Source organism: Aquila chrysaetos, chromosome 3 (genome assembly GCF_900496995.4).
Source record: "Aquila chrysaetos chrysaetos chromosome 3, bAquChr1.4, whole genome shotgun sequence".
Classification (NCBI taxonomy): Eukaryota; Metazoa; Chordata; class Aves; order Accipitriformes; family Accipitridae; genus Aquila; species Aquila chrysaetos.
Window position 1 is genome coordinate 54,962,645 of NC_044006.1, and position 17,431 is coordinate 54,980,075.

Sequence of the window (17,431 nt, forward strand, 5' to 3'; positions counted from 1 at the left end):
TTCCATACATTCCTCTTTACTTTCTTCAAAATAACAACAAAGAAAATGGCTTCATCAATTGCACAGTTATAGACTGCTCAGCGAGACAAGAATTGAGAATTGCAGTTTTCTTATGAAGCAGTTCAGGATTGTCTACTCCTCCTATGATATAGTGCTTCTCATAAATTGTTTTAAAGTGCTAGCTGGAGATTTTTATAATTAAAGGATTTCTAACTGCAGAGGGATGGTGAGCATCATGACCTAATGACCTTAGCAATTACAAATGACCCTCAATGCTTTTCAGTGAATTTTCCATTTTAAAATGTTGTTGGGTTTTTTAAGTAACTGGAACAATAACAGAATTAGTGAAATCTCATCAAGGGCAAAATCTAATGCCCTCCTTGGTTCCTCATAATAGCAAGCACAAAACTACAGAAAGTCTTTGTAGAATTATTTTCTAAGATAACACTTCGCGACCATTTAGTATACTAGCCTAGTAAGTGGAATAAAATGTAAGCACCACCATCTTTAATGTGAGACAGCAAGAATATTATCCAGAAGTCTACGTCAACTCAATGAATGAATGACACTGACAAAGATATAAAAATAACATTTATATTGAACAGTTTATGTTTATAACTATTATTGAAGCAAGACAGTGTTCCTTTTCTTTGATTACATGACCAAGATTTAAAAAATTGTGGGGTTTTATTTAATTTTTTTTGAGCCAGCAATTATTATTAGAGTGTACTTGAAAACAATTCTCAAGCAGGGAGACAATGAAAATTTGATTAACCGAAAATTGGTTTACAATGGAAAACTTGTTTATTCTGGCCTATTTGTAATAATTAGCAGCTCAGGGCATCTGAGAAAAATCAGTAATCAAAGCACAAAGGATGCTATTTCAAACATTCCACAAAGAAAGAAGAAAGACTCAAACCTGCTGCAAAACAATGAAATGTTCTGACTAATGGAATAATGGGTGATGGAACAGGTAGAAATCTGAAAATGCGACAGAAAAGCAGACCTCTTCTTAGAACTAGATGCAGAGTTTGTGCTGACTCCAGGAGGCATGTCGCTATAAAAAGAGTCGGCCTCTCCAGGCTTTTTTACATAATCTCCCTGGGGTATTTGTCTAAAGTATAATAAACATTGTAGAGTCAGAGAACATGACAGGCACCAGCACACACACAAACATGCACAAACATTAGTTTAAAAGAAAAGAGGCAAGGCTAGCGATCCTTGAGGAAACTGTTAACCACACACAGTAAACCCATTAATAAATAATTCAACCATCTGAGAGAAAATTCCCGCATGCTTCTGATACATGCAGAAAAGTAGATTATGTGGTTTTGGTAGGGGAAAACAAGGAACATTTCACTGATAAACTCTGATTATAGTTTTCAAAGTGACTAGTTTGTGGTTCTTGAGACATTGGATAACCAAGTTCAGACATTTCAAATGGCTCATCACTCTGGTTGTGAAAAGCATCCCCAGGTGCAGGACAAACACTACAGCTTGAGCTGAATGCATGCCTGGATCAAAAAGGAGTTCAGGAAAGTGAAAGCCTTTTTCCTTCTGAGATAGTTGCTTTCCACTTAATTTTTGTGATCATTCCTGAATTCAAGAATATCAACATGTTGAGTTGTTTAAACCTTCAGGAGGAGAAAACCCTCCAGTTTGTTAACTGTTCTCTTGTGCAGGGGACCTAACACCAGTGTCAGAGCTTCTCAGCTACTTCTGATTACCACAATAGACTCAATCAGCCAAGACACATAAAAATAATGCCACACACATCTGTCAATATTTTATCCTTTTCCAGTACTAGAAGCTCGGTTTTGGTGCATAAAACTATCTATGCATGAGAAAGTCCTAATCAAGTTATACAACTTTTTTACAGATAGTGAATTCATTGCCAGCAGAAAAACTGCCATGCAAATATTCCAGTTACAGTTCCACCAAGCTGAAAAATCCTCCCTAGTACAAGTACCTACTTTGAAAGTTGGCTATATCATAATACCAGCAGCTTAGTTATCTATTCAGCCTTGCACTTTCCAAGGCCTTTTTGCTTCAGTCTGCCCCTATTAAGATGCGCATTTATCACAAGGTTGATTCACATTCAAATTGTGTCCAACTACAGACCTGATCTGGGCTCTCTTCATTCCACATCTGAATTACTAATGCTCCTGAAGTATTTAAAATATATAATTATATGGCATATAAATCATTAGTGCAATGCAGTACTTCCACACTATTTCTTCTCACACCTCCTGAGTCTTGGTTCTTGTCCCATTCCTCAGCTGGTACATTGGTGTATTCAGAGTTGACTCAGTGTGGGCAGCTCTGCTCCCCAGGGTTCCTCCAGCAAACTGTCCTCTCACCATCCCGTCAGAAATGACTCCTCCCACATAGCTGTGCCCTTTAAGCCGCACTATCTCAGCTAGCAGAATCCATGGTAATTTGCTCTTTTCATTGTTTTCAGTTTACTCATTTCAGTTGCTTAGTACTGCAAAATATCATTCCTTATGTAAGGCTTAAAAATACCTCAATGGCTTGTTTTCATCTTTATTTAAGGACTAATCATAAACAATTCCAAAAAAAGGACACTCTGGACACCCTGGTGGATGTCTGTTTTTTCCATTTATGGAGCACTCCTTGTACATATCCAAAATTATCTATTTAGAAGTCAGCCTACAGAACTTCATTTTCTGCATGAAGGAGATGTAGTTACTAAGTATCTCCATCATCTTCAAAAGTCTCAGCTTATGCTGGTTTCCACTCTATCCATGCCCACAGGCACAGCTGCAGACTGACTGCATACTCACAGCTCTCTGTCCATATGCTAGTTTCTGGAGATGAGGGAATTTGAAAAAGTTAGATTCGCTAATATTCCAACGCGAACATGTATGGGGCAGTATTCTATATTTCAAGGTTCTGGCTGCTCTGTCCTCAGCCAACACTGAAACATCCACAATAGAGTGACTCGATGGGCATGTTAGTCTGTGCTTGTAAATATATTGCATGCCACTGAGCAGCACCAAACCCTGAAATTCTGCCTTCCTTGTGCCGGCTGACATTTACCACGCACCAACCTCTCCATAAGGCTTGACTTCAATAGCTTTGCCTTTTTCCTGTTACTGTTCCTGCTGCCTATCTGACCTTGTAGTACACAACCAGCACTTGGCAGAGCTTTTCTGCTTTTTGCAAGTATTTTGAGCCTGGCAGAGAAAGCGCTACGCAGGCAGGGGAAACGGAGAACAAGCACAACAGGTAGCAGCAACAAAGCAAGCAGCAGCTTGGACCAGGAGGTGGTGATAGAGGCAGAAAACAGGAGAATTTGAGAAACCCTCTTATCTGTGAGGGTCTGGAAGAGGAAGGAGCCAACTCCTTTCCAGAATATCCGTCTGCCAGGCAGATGACTGATGAAAGGGAGGTGGTCTTCCAGGAGCCAAACCTGAGTCACAAAGAACTGTTTGGCTTTTGACCACAAGATTGAAAGGGTGAAAACTCAGCCCTGTGCTGAAGATGGTACTGTGCTTTACCTACAAATCAGTTGAGCAGGGTGGTGGGAATGAATGGGCTCTTCATTCGCACAGCAATTTAAATGGATTGTATTTTTAACTGCAAAGAAGCTCCAGGAATTAATTTGTCTCAAAAGGTTCCTGAACATCATATTAATACTAATTATTCAATTCTCAGCCTCCCAAGAACACTTTCATCTCTAATAGCAGGTGTTCAGTCTCTCCTATTGGAAATATTCTCCTGTTTTCCTAAATAAAATAGACTATCTCAGAAGTAAACATTATATTTGCTACTGAGTCCAGTGAAATCAGGATTTCAAGCAATGCCTTTAGAGAATAAATACCAATTTCACATATTCAAGCAAATATTCTTTAAAATATGATATTTCATCATTGTATTTTCCTTATAGCATGTAAATGAGCAAGAGAGAAGAAAAGCTATTTCAGAACTTTCTAATACACATTCTGTTACTTTTATCACATACCTCTGTCTTCTGTAGTTTCTTTCCATACAACGAGAAGACAAAGAAAGAAGAATGAGTTATCAGTATGCAGGTATACATGGTCAGTAAGAGAAAAAAAAAAAAGTAAAGAGAAAAGTAATGCATGCAGAATGAAATTGTTGCTCAAAATATTTCTACAGAAAACACTTCTGAAATAAACATACTCATAATCATACTAAATCAGAATAGACAAGGAAAATATATTCATGTTGATGGCTAATGTCAGTGCTGAGTTGGAGATGGTGCAGTTCATGATGAGTTTAAGTTGATTCACTATGAAGCTGCTTGTGAAAGGTACACTCTTGCCTTCCACCTCCAAAACCTAATCCCACTGGCTAGATGTGATCTCAAAAATGAGCCCTTAACTTTGGAGTTGTACTCAGAAGTCCAGATTTTCAGATACTGCCAGAAGCCAAGGGTGATATACCAAGACAGCATAACCTACCTTTTTACTATCCTAATCTTCATTCTTTTTTCCAAGTGCTTCTCTCCTTACATATTTTTGAGCTGCCCTCAGCCCACCTCAGTCTAACAAAACAGCAGGGGATGTGCCAGTTTGTTATGCCAAACTGCTGGGGCTGTGTTCCAGCTATAGCACTGCCTGCAGCTGAACCTGCCCTGCCCTCCATGCACGCCAAAGACCCATGGAGGAAGGACTTCAAGAGCCAGTCTCACCCAAACACAGATGACAAAGTAAGTACCGTGAATATTTCTTTAATAATGCAAAAGAACTAAACCCCTCTGTTTTTTGAAGAAATTCACAAAAGGAGAAAAACTGAAAAAGACCAGTCAGGCTAAAATAATCTATTCTGCCTCTGAGTGAGCGGAACACTGACAGCTCTACACCAGGAGAGAACTTGCACCTTATTTGCAAATTACAGATCTCTCTCTCTCTCTTACCAAAAAACATGCCTGAATTAATTTCAGGTTAAGCCAACTGAATATAAACATCTGTTTAAGGAAGCCTATGGTTAAATGCTTTACTGACTGACTGAAGGCTAATCTTGCTAAATTTACTTCATCATTAGGAGAGATATATAATTGAATCAGACTGTATTCTTGTATTTCCTTTGTCAGATACAGCAAAATCATATTCTGTTAGTCTACAAAAAAAGAAAAGAAATAACTAAATAAGAAATAAATTTCAAACCTGTATCAAGCGCTCCAAAACCACATACACATGTAAGAACTGCTTGAAAACTGCTACTACTACAAAAATGTCACTGTATAAATATAATCCAGTTTGGATTTTTTAGATTATGTTTTAATTGTTCTTTTCATAGCATAATCAGCTATCAGATGAAATAAACATATTTTTAACTGTATTAAGAAGAACATAATTTACTTACTTGTAACCCCAACCAGTTATTCCTAAAACGAGAGCCAACACTAAAATGGTGCCAGCAATAGCCCCTATTATTATATTTGTGCTAACAACACCTGGAAACACAAGAAAGGGGAAAAATATACAGGGTTTTAGCAGAAAAATATACAAAACTAGTAAATGCACTGTCTTTCAAAAACCTGCTTAGACAACTTGCACTGGGCTGATTAATTGTAACCAGTGATATATAATCTTGATGTATAACATGGACATAAAAAGATCATTTGTAAATCAAGCTTTGACCTCTGTGTCCGTTTCCCTTAACTGAACACTTGCTACATGGGAAAGTTGTGCCAGGTATGCCAATATAATGTTATCAATATTAAACTGCTGTAGCTTACATCCTTATAACCTGCCTGGCAAATATATGCTTACATTGGAATAAAAGTGACTTTTCTGTTTGTTTTTGCTCAAATCCCTTCCATAGCTGAATAAAGTAACCAAAACAGACGTTCTGGAAGATGGTAAAACTGTCCCCCCACAAGGATTTATAATGAAAAACGTTTACACCCTCATTTTTCCACAATATATTTTTCTTTTGTATGCAAGATGAATAAAAACTTTCACTCTAAAAATGTAAAAGCCTGAAATTTGTGTGCCAACATTCTGCATACTGGCCATGTAATAAAAAATTGACTCTACAAACAAAAACCAGCCATGTAAGTAACACTACTTTTCAATCTAGATATGAAAAGTCCCAGCATCTTTTTGCTTATCCTAATCTATCAATATACTTAATAGGGCCACTCAGATGATCAGGACAAGCAAGGTACAACCGCACACACTGGTACCAGTCCTGAGAGGTGTACTGAGTGCTTGTGAGTGGCACCGCTCACATAAAGCCCCACATTTGTGACCTCATTCACAGACACTGAGTGCTCCTGCAGTGGGAGGAAGGGAAGGGAAGGGAATGAGGCTCTTAATGGTGCATCGTGTTGTATGCTAACTGAAAGGTAGGAGATCTAGTTTTGTTTAATGAACGTTCCTCAAATCCAAGCTTTTCCAGTTATTGGTAAAAATTATAACAACATACCTTTATTGATGGCATCTTTATCAAAAAATAGATCATCTTTGATACGAGAACTGCAGTCATCTCCTCCCCAGAATCGGTCACAGACACACTTTATTTCATTGCTACAAACCTGCAGCCAAAAGTGTAGCTCAGAATAAAATCATAAAATTAATCTATTCCCATAATTAATACCTACAGTATAGCTACAGTCATATAGCACTGATTTTGACAGCCTGCAAAATTTTGCAAAACATTTTTAATATACAGCAATTTTTTATTTATATAATAGATATAAATGTACTAAATGTATTATTGTACTTTATATACAAATATATGTAATATATATTAAGTACAGTAATATCTTTTTAATGTAATATATATTTAATAGAGCCATTTATATTTGCTTTGGGAGACTCTGAACCTCATTGATTTTATTTTTTCAAAATATGACAAAGTGGTTAATTTCAGACTAAAAAAGGGTTTTAATACAGTGTAAAAGACAAAAGACATTATGAGATGTCCTGGTTTCAGCTGGGATAGAGCTAATTGTCTTCCTAGTAGCTGGTATAGTGCTGTGTTTTTGAGTTAGGTATGAGAAGAAAATTGATAACACTGATGTTTTCAGTTGTTGCTAAGTAGGGTTTAGACTAAAGTCAAGGATTTTTCAGCTTCTCATGCCCAGCCAGCAAGGCTGGAGGGCACAAGAAGTTGGGAGGGAACACAGCCATGGCAGCTGACCCAAACTGGCCAAAGGGATATTCCATACCATGTGATGTCATGTCCAGTGTATAAACTGGGCAGAGTTGTCCTGGGGGGAGGGGCAGATCGCTGCTCGGGAACTAACTGGGCATCGGTCGGTGAGTGGTGAGCAATTGCACTGTGCCATCACTTGTTTTGTATATTCCAATCCTTTTATTAGTATTGTCATTTTATTACTGTTATTATTATCATAATCAGTTTCTTCCTTTCTGTTCTATTAAACTGTTCTTATCTCAACCCACGAGTTTTACCTTTTTCTTTCTGATTCTCTCCCCCATCCCACTGGGGGTGGGGGAAATGAGTGAGCGGCTGCGTGGTGCTTAGTTGCTTAAACCATGACAGGAGAGAACAACTCCTTTGATCTCAGATCAGTCATAGGGACCTGGACACTGTTTCAAACTCTGTGAGCAACAAAGGGACTCGCCAGGGCCACAGAAAAGCCATAGGCTGTGCACCAAGCTGAGAAGCTGCTACTAGCCAAGAACCAGCTCACTCCCCTCTTCTCCAGAGCAAAGTAACTCTCATCCAACAAAATCCAACAACTTCATGAACCTTCTTGGTTGACACAATACAGAGGGAATTAAAAAGAGCATCTGGAAGAACAGAGACCTAAGTTTCTCAGTTCTTAGACCTTTATATTCTCTAGTACATTGCCTGCGGAAGTATCAATCAAGTTAGCAGAAGTGATAGCAAAAGAATTGATTAATAAAATTTTTGCAAAACTAATACATACTTACTGTGACTCATTGTTTAAGATGCCTTAACTGGTATGCGTTATGTTTATTTATGTGCCTCCTCCCCCTTTCCTTTTCAAAAGCTTCTCCAGCATAGAATTCTAGAGTCACGCTGCTGGCTTCTTGAAAGGTCTAGCTAGCACACTGCGCAATACCAGATACTCAGCAAAAACATAAAAAAGGATTAAAGAGTACAAGAACATACACCGTGTCCTGAACAAATTTGGCTGCCTGTGGTGCCTGGGCAGGTACTGAAGTTGAAGGCCTCAGTGGGGAGGCAGCGATGCTCAAGGCATACCATGTTTGGCCCGCACGGCGTCCCATTCTCCACATAGCCCAGGTCCGTCTCCTCATCAAGTTTCACATGGCCACCACTGCAAGACAACCAAGAGGACCCCGGAGACTTGTGCTGTGATTAGATGGGACTGCTTGAGAAACTGGGCTCTGGTCTGGTGCCTTGATTTCTGTCTGCGTTATACAACACCCAGGACCAGGAAAGAGTAAGTATTAGCTTATTTATCTCACTGGCCCTAACATGAAACAAACCAAAACGCAGTATATCTACATCAAACAAATGCAACGGTGAAAACAAAGACCATTCTTCCTGTGTAAGAGCTAGTGCTGGATAAAACATTGAGTTTACTTGTGTAGGACTTTGTTTCATCTTACAGTTGTGTGAAGCTATGAGAACACATCAGGTCTATAATTGGGATTCAGCTAACACATGGCAACGTATTAAGCTGCCAGTTAGCTTTGGCAGTGCAGGCATATGTCGCCATAAGTATTTTGAGTATGTTAAGTACTTCACAAACATTAAAGAATGTAAAATCAAGAGGCCAGAGAAGAGCATTACGTCTCTGCAGGCAAAATTAACTACTACACAGACGGACTGCAAAACAGCTGCGCTTCCTATATGCAGTCAAGTTCCTGAAGCTTAACAAAGGTTGAACTAGTTATGTGTTAATAGGAAAAAAAAAAATTTAACAGAAACAGTTTTCTACACTTAGGATTAAGAAAGCTGCTTTTCCATGCAAGATGGATATTGATCATTCTGTTTTCAGGATTTCCAATTACCTGCAATTGTAGACTTTTCCAAACTGCAAGACTGATGATGTGATTTCTCCATCAAGTTCTCCAAGTCTAGGCACACTGGATATATTGGAGCACAGAAGGTATCCACAAAGCACATCTCTGCATTGAGAGAATAAACAGATGCTCACTGAAAATAAAATTCAATGAAAATGGATGATCAAAAAAATGTGTTTTTCCTTACTTGCTTTGTAACATGTTTGTTACTCCCTGCTTTTCTCCCACTGACAGTAACTCCCATAAATAATGCCTTGTTTCCCAGGCAAATTATTCTCCTTGGAGCTTAGACTGGGAAAAGAGTCTTTTTTAAGATGTATTATCAAAAATGCTCTGAGTAATAGCAATCAGGGAGCTGTCAAGAACAAATCACATCAAATTGATTTAATATCCTATTAAGATATGCTAACTGGCCCATAGAGGAGAAGCAGTAGATACCGGCTTTAAACAAATTCTCATATGACACATACGTAAGGGAACTAGAGACCAAGTTTAATTCAACTGTTGAAGGGACTTTACAACTCGTGTGTGGAGACTTGTGCGCTGTCTGGCCTCTCCCATATTACTGAGTATTTTTTACTCATAAATTTGTAATGGAACAAAAGTAAGGTTATCAAATCTGCACAGAAACGTAGGAAAGGGCATTAGTAGGTAGGACTAGAATTCAAATGACATTGACAGAATGGAGAACTCATCTGAAAAAACAGAGTGCAGTTTGATGAGGACTGGCAAAAGGTTAAAAAATAGGCAGAAATTATCAACTGCATAAATACAGAACGTGAAACAACGCTTCAGGCAGCAACTTGCAGGAAAAGACATGGAGGATTACAATACAATGAAAACTGAACATGACTTAGCAATGCAATGGCACAGCATAAAAGGCGACCACCACACTGAGACATGAAACCACAGGCTGCTCTCCTCTGCACTGCTAAGCCTCGCCAAGAGTACTAGGACCTCTTTTGGTCCAAGTGCTCCCACAGCTTAGATGGTGCTCTCTTGCCAGAGATCATATCCTCTCAACACTCCTCTCCCTCCAGAATTTCCTGCACTAATGTCTGCAGAAGGCCAGGAGAAGTCTGTTCTGTACAGAGGCTTTGTGAGCCTCTTCATGCCAACTGAAGAACTAGATCAAGGATAAAAATCTCATACCAGTTGTTTTCAAAATGGATCAACTTACTGTTTATTGCACTGTATCCAAGAGTCCTTGTCTCTTCCACAGTTTCCTTTCTCAGTCCCTTCAATATTCAGCTTCTCATAGCAGTACCTGTCAGCAGCTGTCACTTCTAAAAACAGAAACAAATCTCTTCCAATATGATGAAGACTTTGAAAAGCCAGGTCCTGTGAAATGGCAATGCACAATCAAAGCAAGCAGAGCTTCCAATCTGTGAACTGCAGTACCAATGGTCTGCAGGCGGCCTGTGAAAATCTGCACAGCGTTCTCAATGAAAAGTTTTATGTTGGCACCACAGAACTGTTTTTAAGATTTTGTTCAGATTGACCAGGGTTTATTGGTCCAAAATGTCCAGAAGCCACTGAAATAAATCAATAAATACGAGTATAGGCTCCCTAGGTGGTTATTAATGAGAAATTAAACCTAAGACTTCAGAATAATCACCAGTAAGTTAACCAACACTAGAAAAAGAGCTGGAAAAGAGGATGGAAAGACAAAATGAGGAGGTAAGAGAGGGAGGGACATACAGTCCTAGCTGTTTTTAATGGTTGTGAATATGTCTCTTCCGTAATTTTTCTCAGCTAAGGTAATCTTTCAAGCCACATGAATGACTTAGAAGCAATAACATTCACTCACTTTCACCCCAGATATATTTACACTGCCGGTCCCTGGTTTTACATCTTCCTCCAAAACAAATACCCTAGAAAGAAAGAAAAAATACAGAAAAAGTTTCAAATAACTTGATTTTCCAAAATATGTATTTGTTTAATATACAGATTTGTCACATGCTTTCTATTGAGGCAACTAATATGCGATTCTACTTTCTGTTCATTTAAATGCTTAGCTCCAAAATATAACTAGCACCCAAAACACAGGAATGTCAGCAAAACTGTCGCAGGTGACTTCTGAAGATCTTAAACCAAAACCTATAAAAAACAATCCATAAAAGCAGAAAGAATGTAAAACAAATTGAAGTGCTAATTACCTGCTTGTTATCACATGAATATCCATCCATTTTATGAATATTGGGAGAACACTATAGAAAGAGAAAATAACTAATGGAGTATAGATCTGACAAGCATGGTAGCAAAGCATACAACAAATGGCATATGGAACATTGTTTCAGTTATCATGCTGGTTTTTTCAGTATTAGCAGGTTTAATACAATTTTTATACACCTTACTACACAAAACAGTAACATTCACAGTGATTTGAGAGACTACAGGTGGGTTTTTTTCATCTCTTGGACAGAACATACAAAAAATCACCTGACTGGAATTTCCTGTGCAGTTCTCTGCAATATCACAATCATTCACTGCTTCTCGGCACAAAACTCCTTTAGGTTCAAACTGGAAAAGAAGGACAGAAAATTAGTGTGTTGGTTTCTCCATATCTTGCCTTAAATGCAATGCTTTCTTAGAGCTTTAACTAAAATAAAAAATGGGAAACTTTCATGTGCTGACTGAAGTGGGAAGACTTTCCTTTTCCTGGTGCAGACATTGCACCTGTCAAGCCACCAGCCATTTACTGGTGCAAGTGGTACCACACTCTGAGGCACCCCCTCCTGAGTGCATTGAGTGTGGGGACAAGCAGGATAAGCGCTCTCTCGGGACACAGGACCCCTGGAATTTATCAAACCAATACTGCAGTGGCTTGCAGCATTATCTTGACCAGGTCATTGAGCCTTTTTGTGATTATTTTGCTCTTCATAAAACAGGGAGAGTGATCCTTATCTTCTTTCTAGGAATTAATAACACTGCAAAGCTCTAGGTATAAACACTATGGTCATTACAACGCTCCATTGTAGAACAGAAACTATTAATAAATGTACTGAATTCCGTATCGTTTGACACCATTTTCTAAGCGACCAGATATTTAACAACGAAAAATCTGTCAGTGACCTAACATAGGCATTTTGGTTAAAAACTTCTGTGCTGTCTTAAGACCTGTAAAAGAAGGAAGACATCCCATTAGTGGCAATTGTTAGTGCAGACCCCTTATTTTCCCTGAAATGTTTAAGGCTGTGATATCCAGTTCATTATGCAGCTCTGTGACTTTTTTTGTGGATCTGCATGCACATACATTTTTTTTGTGACAACTGCTAACTCCACAGCTGGTGTAAAAAGGCACACGTCAGTGGAAGAGCTAGACTCTGGTACTTTCTCAGCCTTCAGCTTATCTTTTCCCCGCCTGTCTCTGGAAAAATGCAGATGGACAGGAATGTTGTCAGAGACACTACACAGGATGCTGGGATGCACACCCACCATGTTTTGCTTGCAATCCCTCCTTCACTCCCACTTTCAGGCAGGGTATTACAGGGGAAGGTAACCCCAAGTTTGGGAACTGTTATATGTGGTCTTTTGAGTTGTCGTGATTAACACCTCCTAGGGAAAAGTGTTTTGCAAAACTCTGCCGTTTCTCTTCATTGGCTCACCCTCACCACTCTGTATGTAGATAAAGCCTTGTCTCCTTTGCAAAGATAATGTAGGTACACAGAAGCTTAATTTTTTTCTGAGAGTCTTTAATATGGTGCCCATGTGACTTGGATACTTCAACAAAATTCACCCACACTGGCAATCTGCTTATTTTTTTTATATTACCTTAAAAAAAAAAGAATGTGCTTAGGGAAATGTGATCTGTTCCAGCATAATCTGTGCTTTTTCTTTTTTTAACATTAGGATGAGCACAGAGTCAAGAATTTGGTGCACAGTTATTACTAATGTTCCTCCTAAGGAAATGAAACCCTCAAATGCCCACAGACAAATATAAAAATATCACACATAGTACACCACAGTTTTAGTAACATTAATAATAATTATCATTATTACTAAATGAGTATAAACAACTATTTGAAGTCATATTTAGCTGGGCTCCCTTACAGCCAAGATCTGGCTAAACCTCCTTTTACTATTTACTGATGTATCAGGAAGAATACCTTATAGTTTACACAGGGCTTGATTGCCTTTACTCAATGGGATTTCAGTCAGTCCAAACATAAGGAGACCCAGGCAGACTCAACTAAAACTGAAGTCAGGTGTCTTTTAGATGAACACTTCTGAACAATTCTGCTAGCTGCAGGTTGGTTTTTTTTTTTTTCCTGTATCCTTCTCTTGGGTCTCTGTGGTACTATTTTCCCATTCAGTCTCATGGGGCAAACCCAGAGCAACATGTAAGTGTTGGCAGCGGCACATGGGTAAGGATGTGCATGTTTAAACAAGGACATCTAATGAAACCTCATGGAACTTGAACCTGATTCAAACTTGTCGGAAACTGGAAGGCTTTAATACAGCTCTGCATTTGATCACAGTTTGTGCCCCAAGAAGCCAAGCTTAAAAGACAGAATAGCCCCGGACAAACCAGGTTTCAGCCAATCTTAAAAGGCAAGCTTTCAGAAGAAGAATCACAAGGTCTGCAAGGAAAAAGACATGTGCTGTGGTGCCTGTAGCCACCTGGATGCATTCCCCCCAGGATGCTGCAGTGAAGGTCACTGCCCTTACCCGGCACTTCCGACAGCAAAGCCCATTGCTGCACTGGGAGCCTGCCGTCAGGGTGCAAGTATTGCAGCACTCTCCTCCTTCGCTGGCACACTCCTGAGGAACACACACACACTTATAACAGAATACATGGGAAAAGCAGATGAGCCCCAAGCTCTCTTACTACTTCTTGTCTTAGCATGCTACCTGAACAGATTTTTAACCAGGCTTTTAGGCACCTGGAGGCAGAAAAAGGCATGCACTGTGGGGCATGAAGCTGCTGCTTCCTGTGCAATATAGGAAATAATTTTTCTAACTCCACAGTGTCAGTCATTAAATACTGACATTTAGCACTGACCAGGCATGTTCCCATCTAGGAAAATAATTTAACATCTTTTAAGGTCTAATTCTGCACGGGTAGCTGTTACTGTTACTCTTCAGAATTTATGTGATGATAAAATAAAAAAGCTGGCCCACATTGTGTTAAACATGATGGAAAAAGGTAAGGAATGATGAATCGTTTGCCGCAGGACCTTAATATTGCCTGTCTTCCTCCACTTAATGTCAACAGCAGTGATGGGTGGCACCCACATTGTATTAAACATGATGGAAAAGATAAGAAATGATGAATCCTTTGGCACAGGACCTTAACATTGCCTGTCTTCCTCCACTTAATGTTAATGGCAGTGATGGGCAGCACCAAGTCCTGGAGAACCTAGCTGCTAATTTAAAGTACATTGCACTTACCGCTATCGTCCCACAGTCACACTCTTCTCCATCTTCCACAAAGCCATTGCCACATTCTGGAGGATCCAGAAGCTGCAGGGCAAAATCAGAAATCAAAGGGCATGTCTCTCCTAACAGAATCATTGTAATATTTACGCTGTACAACATGTTTTTTTAGCTAGCACTCCAAATGCACTAACTGAAATACAGTACCCACAACTCAGGCAGAAGCAGACTAGAAACAACACAAACAAAATGTGCAGAGAACAAACAATGCTGTGAATTAATTCAGCAATACTGCCGAGTCACATGGCATCTTCTGTGCATGAGTGCCATTTTTACAGCAGATTCAGTTTGAGCAGAAGTCACAACCAAAAACAAAAGGTGTGACAATAAAGGAAGAAATTTAAAACAATACAACATTTTCATTATCATCACAGGGGTTGCAATTGCTGTTGTTCTGGAATTCAAGTGATAAGGGCTGTGTCCCAGGTTGAAGCCTGCATTATAACTTCAGAAGGAATAGCCATAAAAAAATTGTCCTTTGGCAGTATGTGGCTCAGCAATGCAGGGAAAGGGGAGAGGCTGGGTTTCTTTGTGAGTTTTTGTTGTAGTCAGATGCTTTTTACTTCCCTTTTCCTCTACCACAGTTGGGAACTTTCAGCAGTTTTCCATAAGCATGTGTCACAGGCAGATGAGAAAGTATAGCTGGTGAGGCTTTCTCCTATTCCCTTCAGCTTCCCCACTAAACTGTAACTTAAAATGTCTAAATCTGTATATTTGTAGCAGTACTTTCCTCTCCCAGAAGCAAGATTCATTCACCATATTTTACATAAGATCCGTGCTATGTTCTCTTCTAACGGACACTTATACTCTGTTCTTTCCAGTTTCATTGTTTCTATTTTCCTAAAATTTCTAAAGGTAATTCTTCAAAAAGAAAATAAAATGTTTTGGGGGTTTTTTGGGCATAAGAAAACAAAATAGTAGCTTTTATTACATAAATGAGAAAGCATATAAGTGTGTCACCGAGACTAAAATTTTGCAGATTGTCCTCCAAGTTGTCCAATTAAACTAGGATCGTTCCAGAAACCACCCTGATTATGAGCCACCTGCACAAGTACACCGCCCGTGGTGTAGAGTGCGTTTCTCTCCAGCTGCTGCCCTTCTGACAGTAGCCCACAGGATGAAGCATCACCTCGCATACTTCACTGTGCTACAAACCAGCCTGAGGCTTGTGGCAGAGGCTGATGTGCTATTATTAGATCCCCCTCTTGAAATGGAAATTTGGCTGCAGCATGAAATGCATATGTAGAATTTAACATTAAATGTAAGCAAGCAATCATCTTTTAAAATTATTAAAGAGTTGTTAAAACTGCTTGTTTCCTATGTATTTTTCCAGACATCTTAATTACTTCAGTATTTCTAGGTGTGCTGCACAATACAGACAAGTAGATGGCAGTAACAGAGGGTCCTGCCTTAAAACACTGGGCCAATTTGCTGCAGTACTTAGGGACAGCTAAATATGAAATGCAAGAAAAAAAACAGGAAAAGCAAATTGGATAACTTTTCCCCCAAAGTCATGTAATTCATCCACTCATTTGAAAAGAGCATACGCTCGATCTGCTCCAGCAGTCATTGATGTAATTTTCGGGATCACAGCTGATCTTACAGTGGAGCACTGTCGAACACCGTACCTTGTCACATCAGTTTTCCTTTATCTCACTTCTTGAAAAGCAAAAGTAAGTTTGTGTTTCACCACCCTTGCCAGGAAACACATGTCTTTGACAGCCTTGTGAATTAGACAGACATCCATTGACAGTAACTTTAAACAAACCCAAACAACAATACATAAAAGAATCTAAATGACCCTGGCTTCCACATCTAACTTTCACATTTCCACATGCCATTAGAGAAAATTGTAAATGCTGCCAATCTAAATTGAGATGAGAGTAATTGGTTTTCTCCAAGTGACAGATGTGTAAATGAACATAATCACTTAAACAAACCCAAGTAAGAAACATTACACTATGGAAACAATTCACTCATCAAAGAAATAAAACCACCAGTATTTCTCTCCACCTTTAATGAGATGGGAAAAAGCAAACTTCTAAAATGCAGGTGCACTTTAAAGAATGAGAAATCTTACATCTTATTAACGAATTACAGTGCTTTCTCTCCACTTTAAATAATATATTCTTCCATGAAAAGGAGACCTTTGAGAGATAAGCAGACTCAGCTTATCCAGATTTGATGCCTTCTCCTCCCCTCTCTAACATTTACAGAAATTCTGTGGTTGTCAGAAGATGCACTTTTTCTCAGCCGCTCCAGGAGGAACGTGCATCACTCCAGAATTGCCTTTGTCTTTTACATCTGTGACCACCTTAGCTATCACGTCTTTTTTGCACGTTGGACTGTCTTTCTGCCTTAGCCTCTTTCTTTTGCTTTCTTTTGAAAGACAGCCATTAAATAGATAACATTCATTATATAGAGAAAAGAGTCAAGATCATTATCCTGATTACTTTACGTTTTAACACATGCTTCAGTAAACGGAGCAGGAATATACTGAAACCCTGCTGCAAATCCTCCATTGTAGAAGCGCTTGCATCTTGGCTGGGGTTTCTTTAGCCTTGCTTTGTATTTATGTCCCTTAAATGTCTCAGTTAATCATTTCATACTCTTTGCATCCTTCATGTGAATATACCTGTTTAGCAGACCAAAATTGAGACAAGAGAAACAAAGAAAAGGCGAATACTATCTCAAGAGATATTCCCCCTTCTCCCGATTTCCAAGACTCATACAGCAAGACCTCTGATTTCAAACTTCAGAGGCAAATTTGGAGGGGATGGGTCAGTCATTTAAGTGGGTCCCAATGCTTTTGTAGCTTTCCTGCCCCCAAGCCTTTAGGCAGGTAACGCACCCTGCTAAATGAGGCGAGGTACAGTGGCACTGAGAATCAGGGGCCAGCAGGGATTCACCAGCCTTCCCCCTCTGGGGGGCTACCCAGCACAAGGCAGGGCTGTGCAGAGCCACATGCGCTGGCCTACAACGAGCTAACACAAGGCTAAGATGACCCGAGCACT

At 39.3% G+C, this 17,431-nt stretch overlaps 1 protein-coding gene across 1 annotated transcript in view; it reads right to left on the reverse strand.

Moving 5' to 3' along the window:
• Window positions 1-17,431, reverse strand: part of ADAM22 (ADAM metallopeptidase domain 22) — a 140,434-nt gene that overhangs the window by 24,079 nt on the left and 98,924 nt on the right. Inside the window, 12 exon segments of the mRNA XM_030007955.2 lie at window positions 1,007-1,114; window positions 3,986-4,003; window positions 5,353-5,443; window positions 6,421-6,529; window positions 8,098-8,266; window positions 8,967-9,083; window positions 10,159-10,264; window positions 10,789-10,852; window positions 11,138-11,188; window positions 11,421-11,501; window positions 13,650-13,742; window positions 14,373-14,444. Coding sequence (XP_029863815.2) covers window positions 1,007-1,114; window positions 3,986-4,003; window positions 5,353-5,443; window positions 6,421-6,529; window positions 8,098-8,266; window positions 8,967-9,083; window positions 10,159-10,264; window positions 10,789-10,852; window positions 11,138-11,188; window positions 11,421-11,501; window positions 13,650-13,742; window positions 14,373-14,444 — 1,079 coding nt within the window.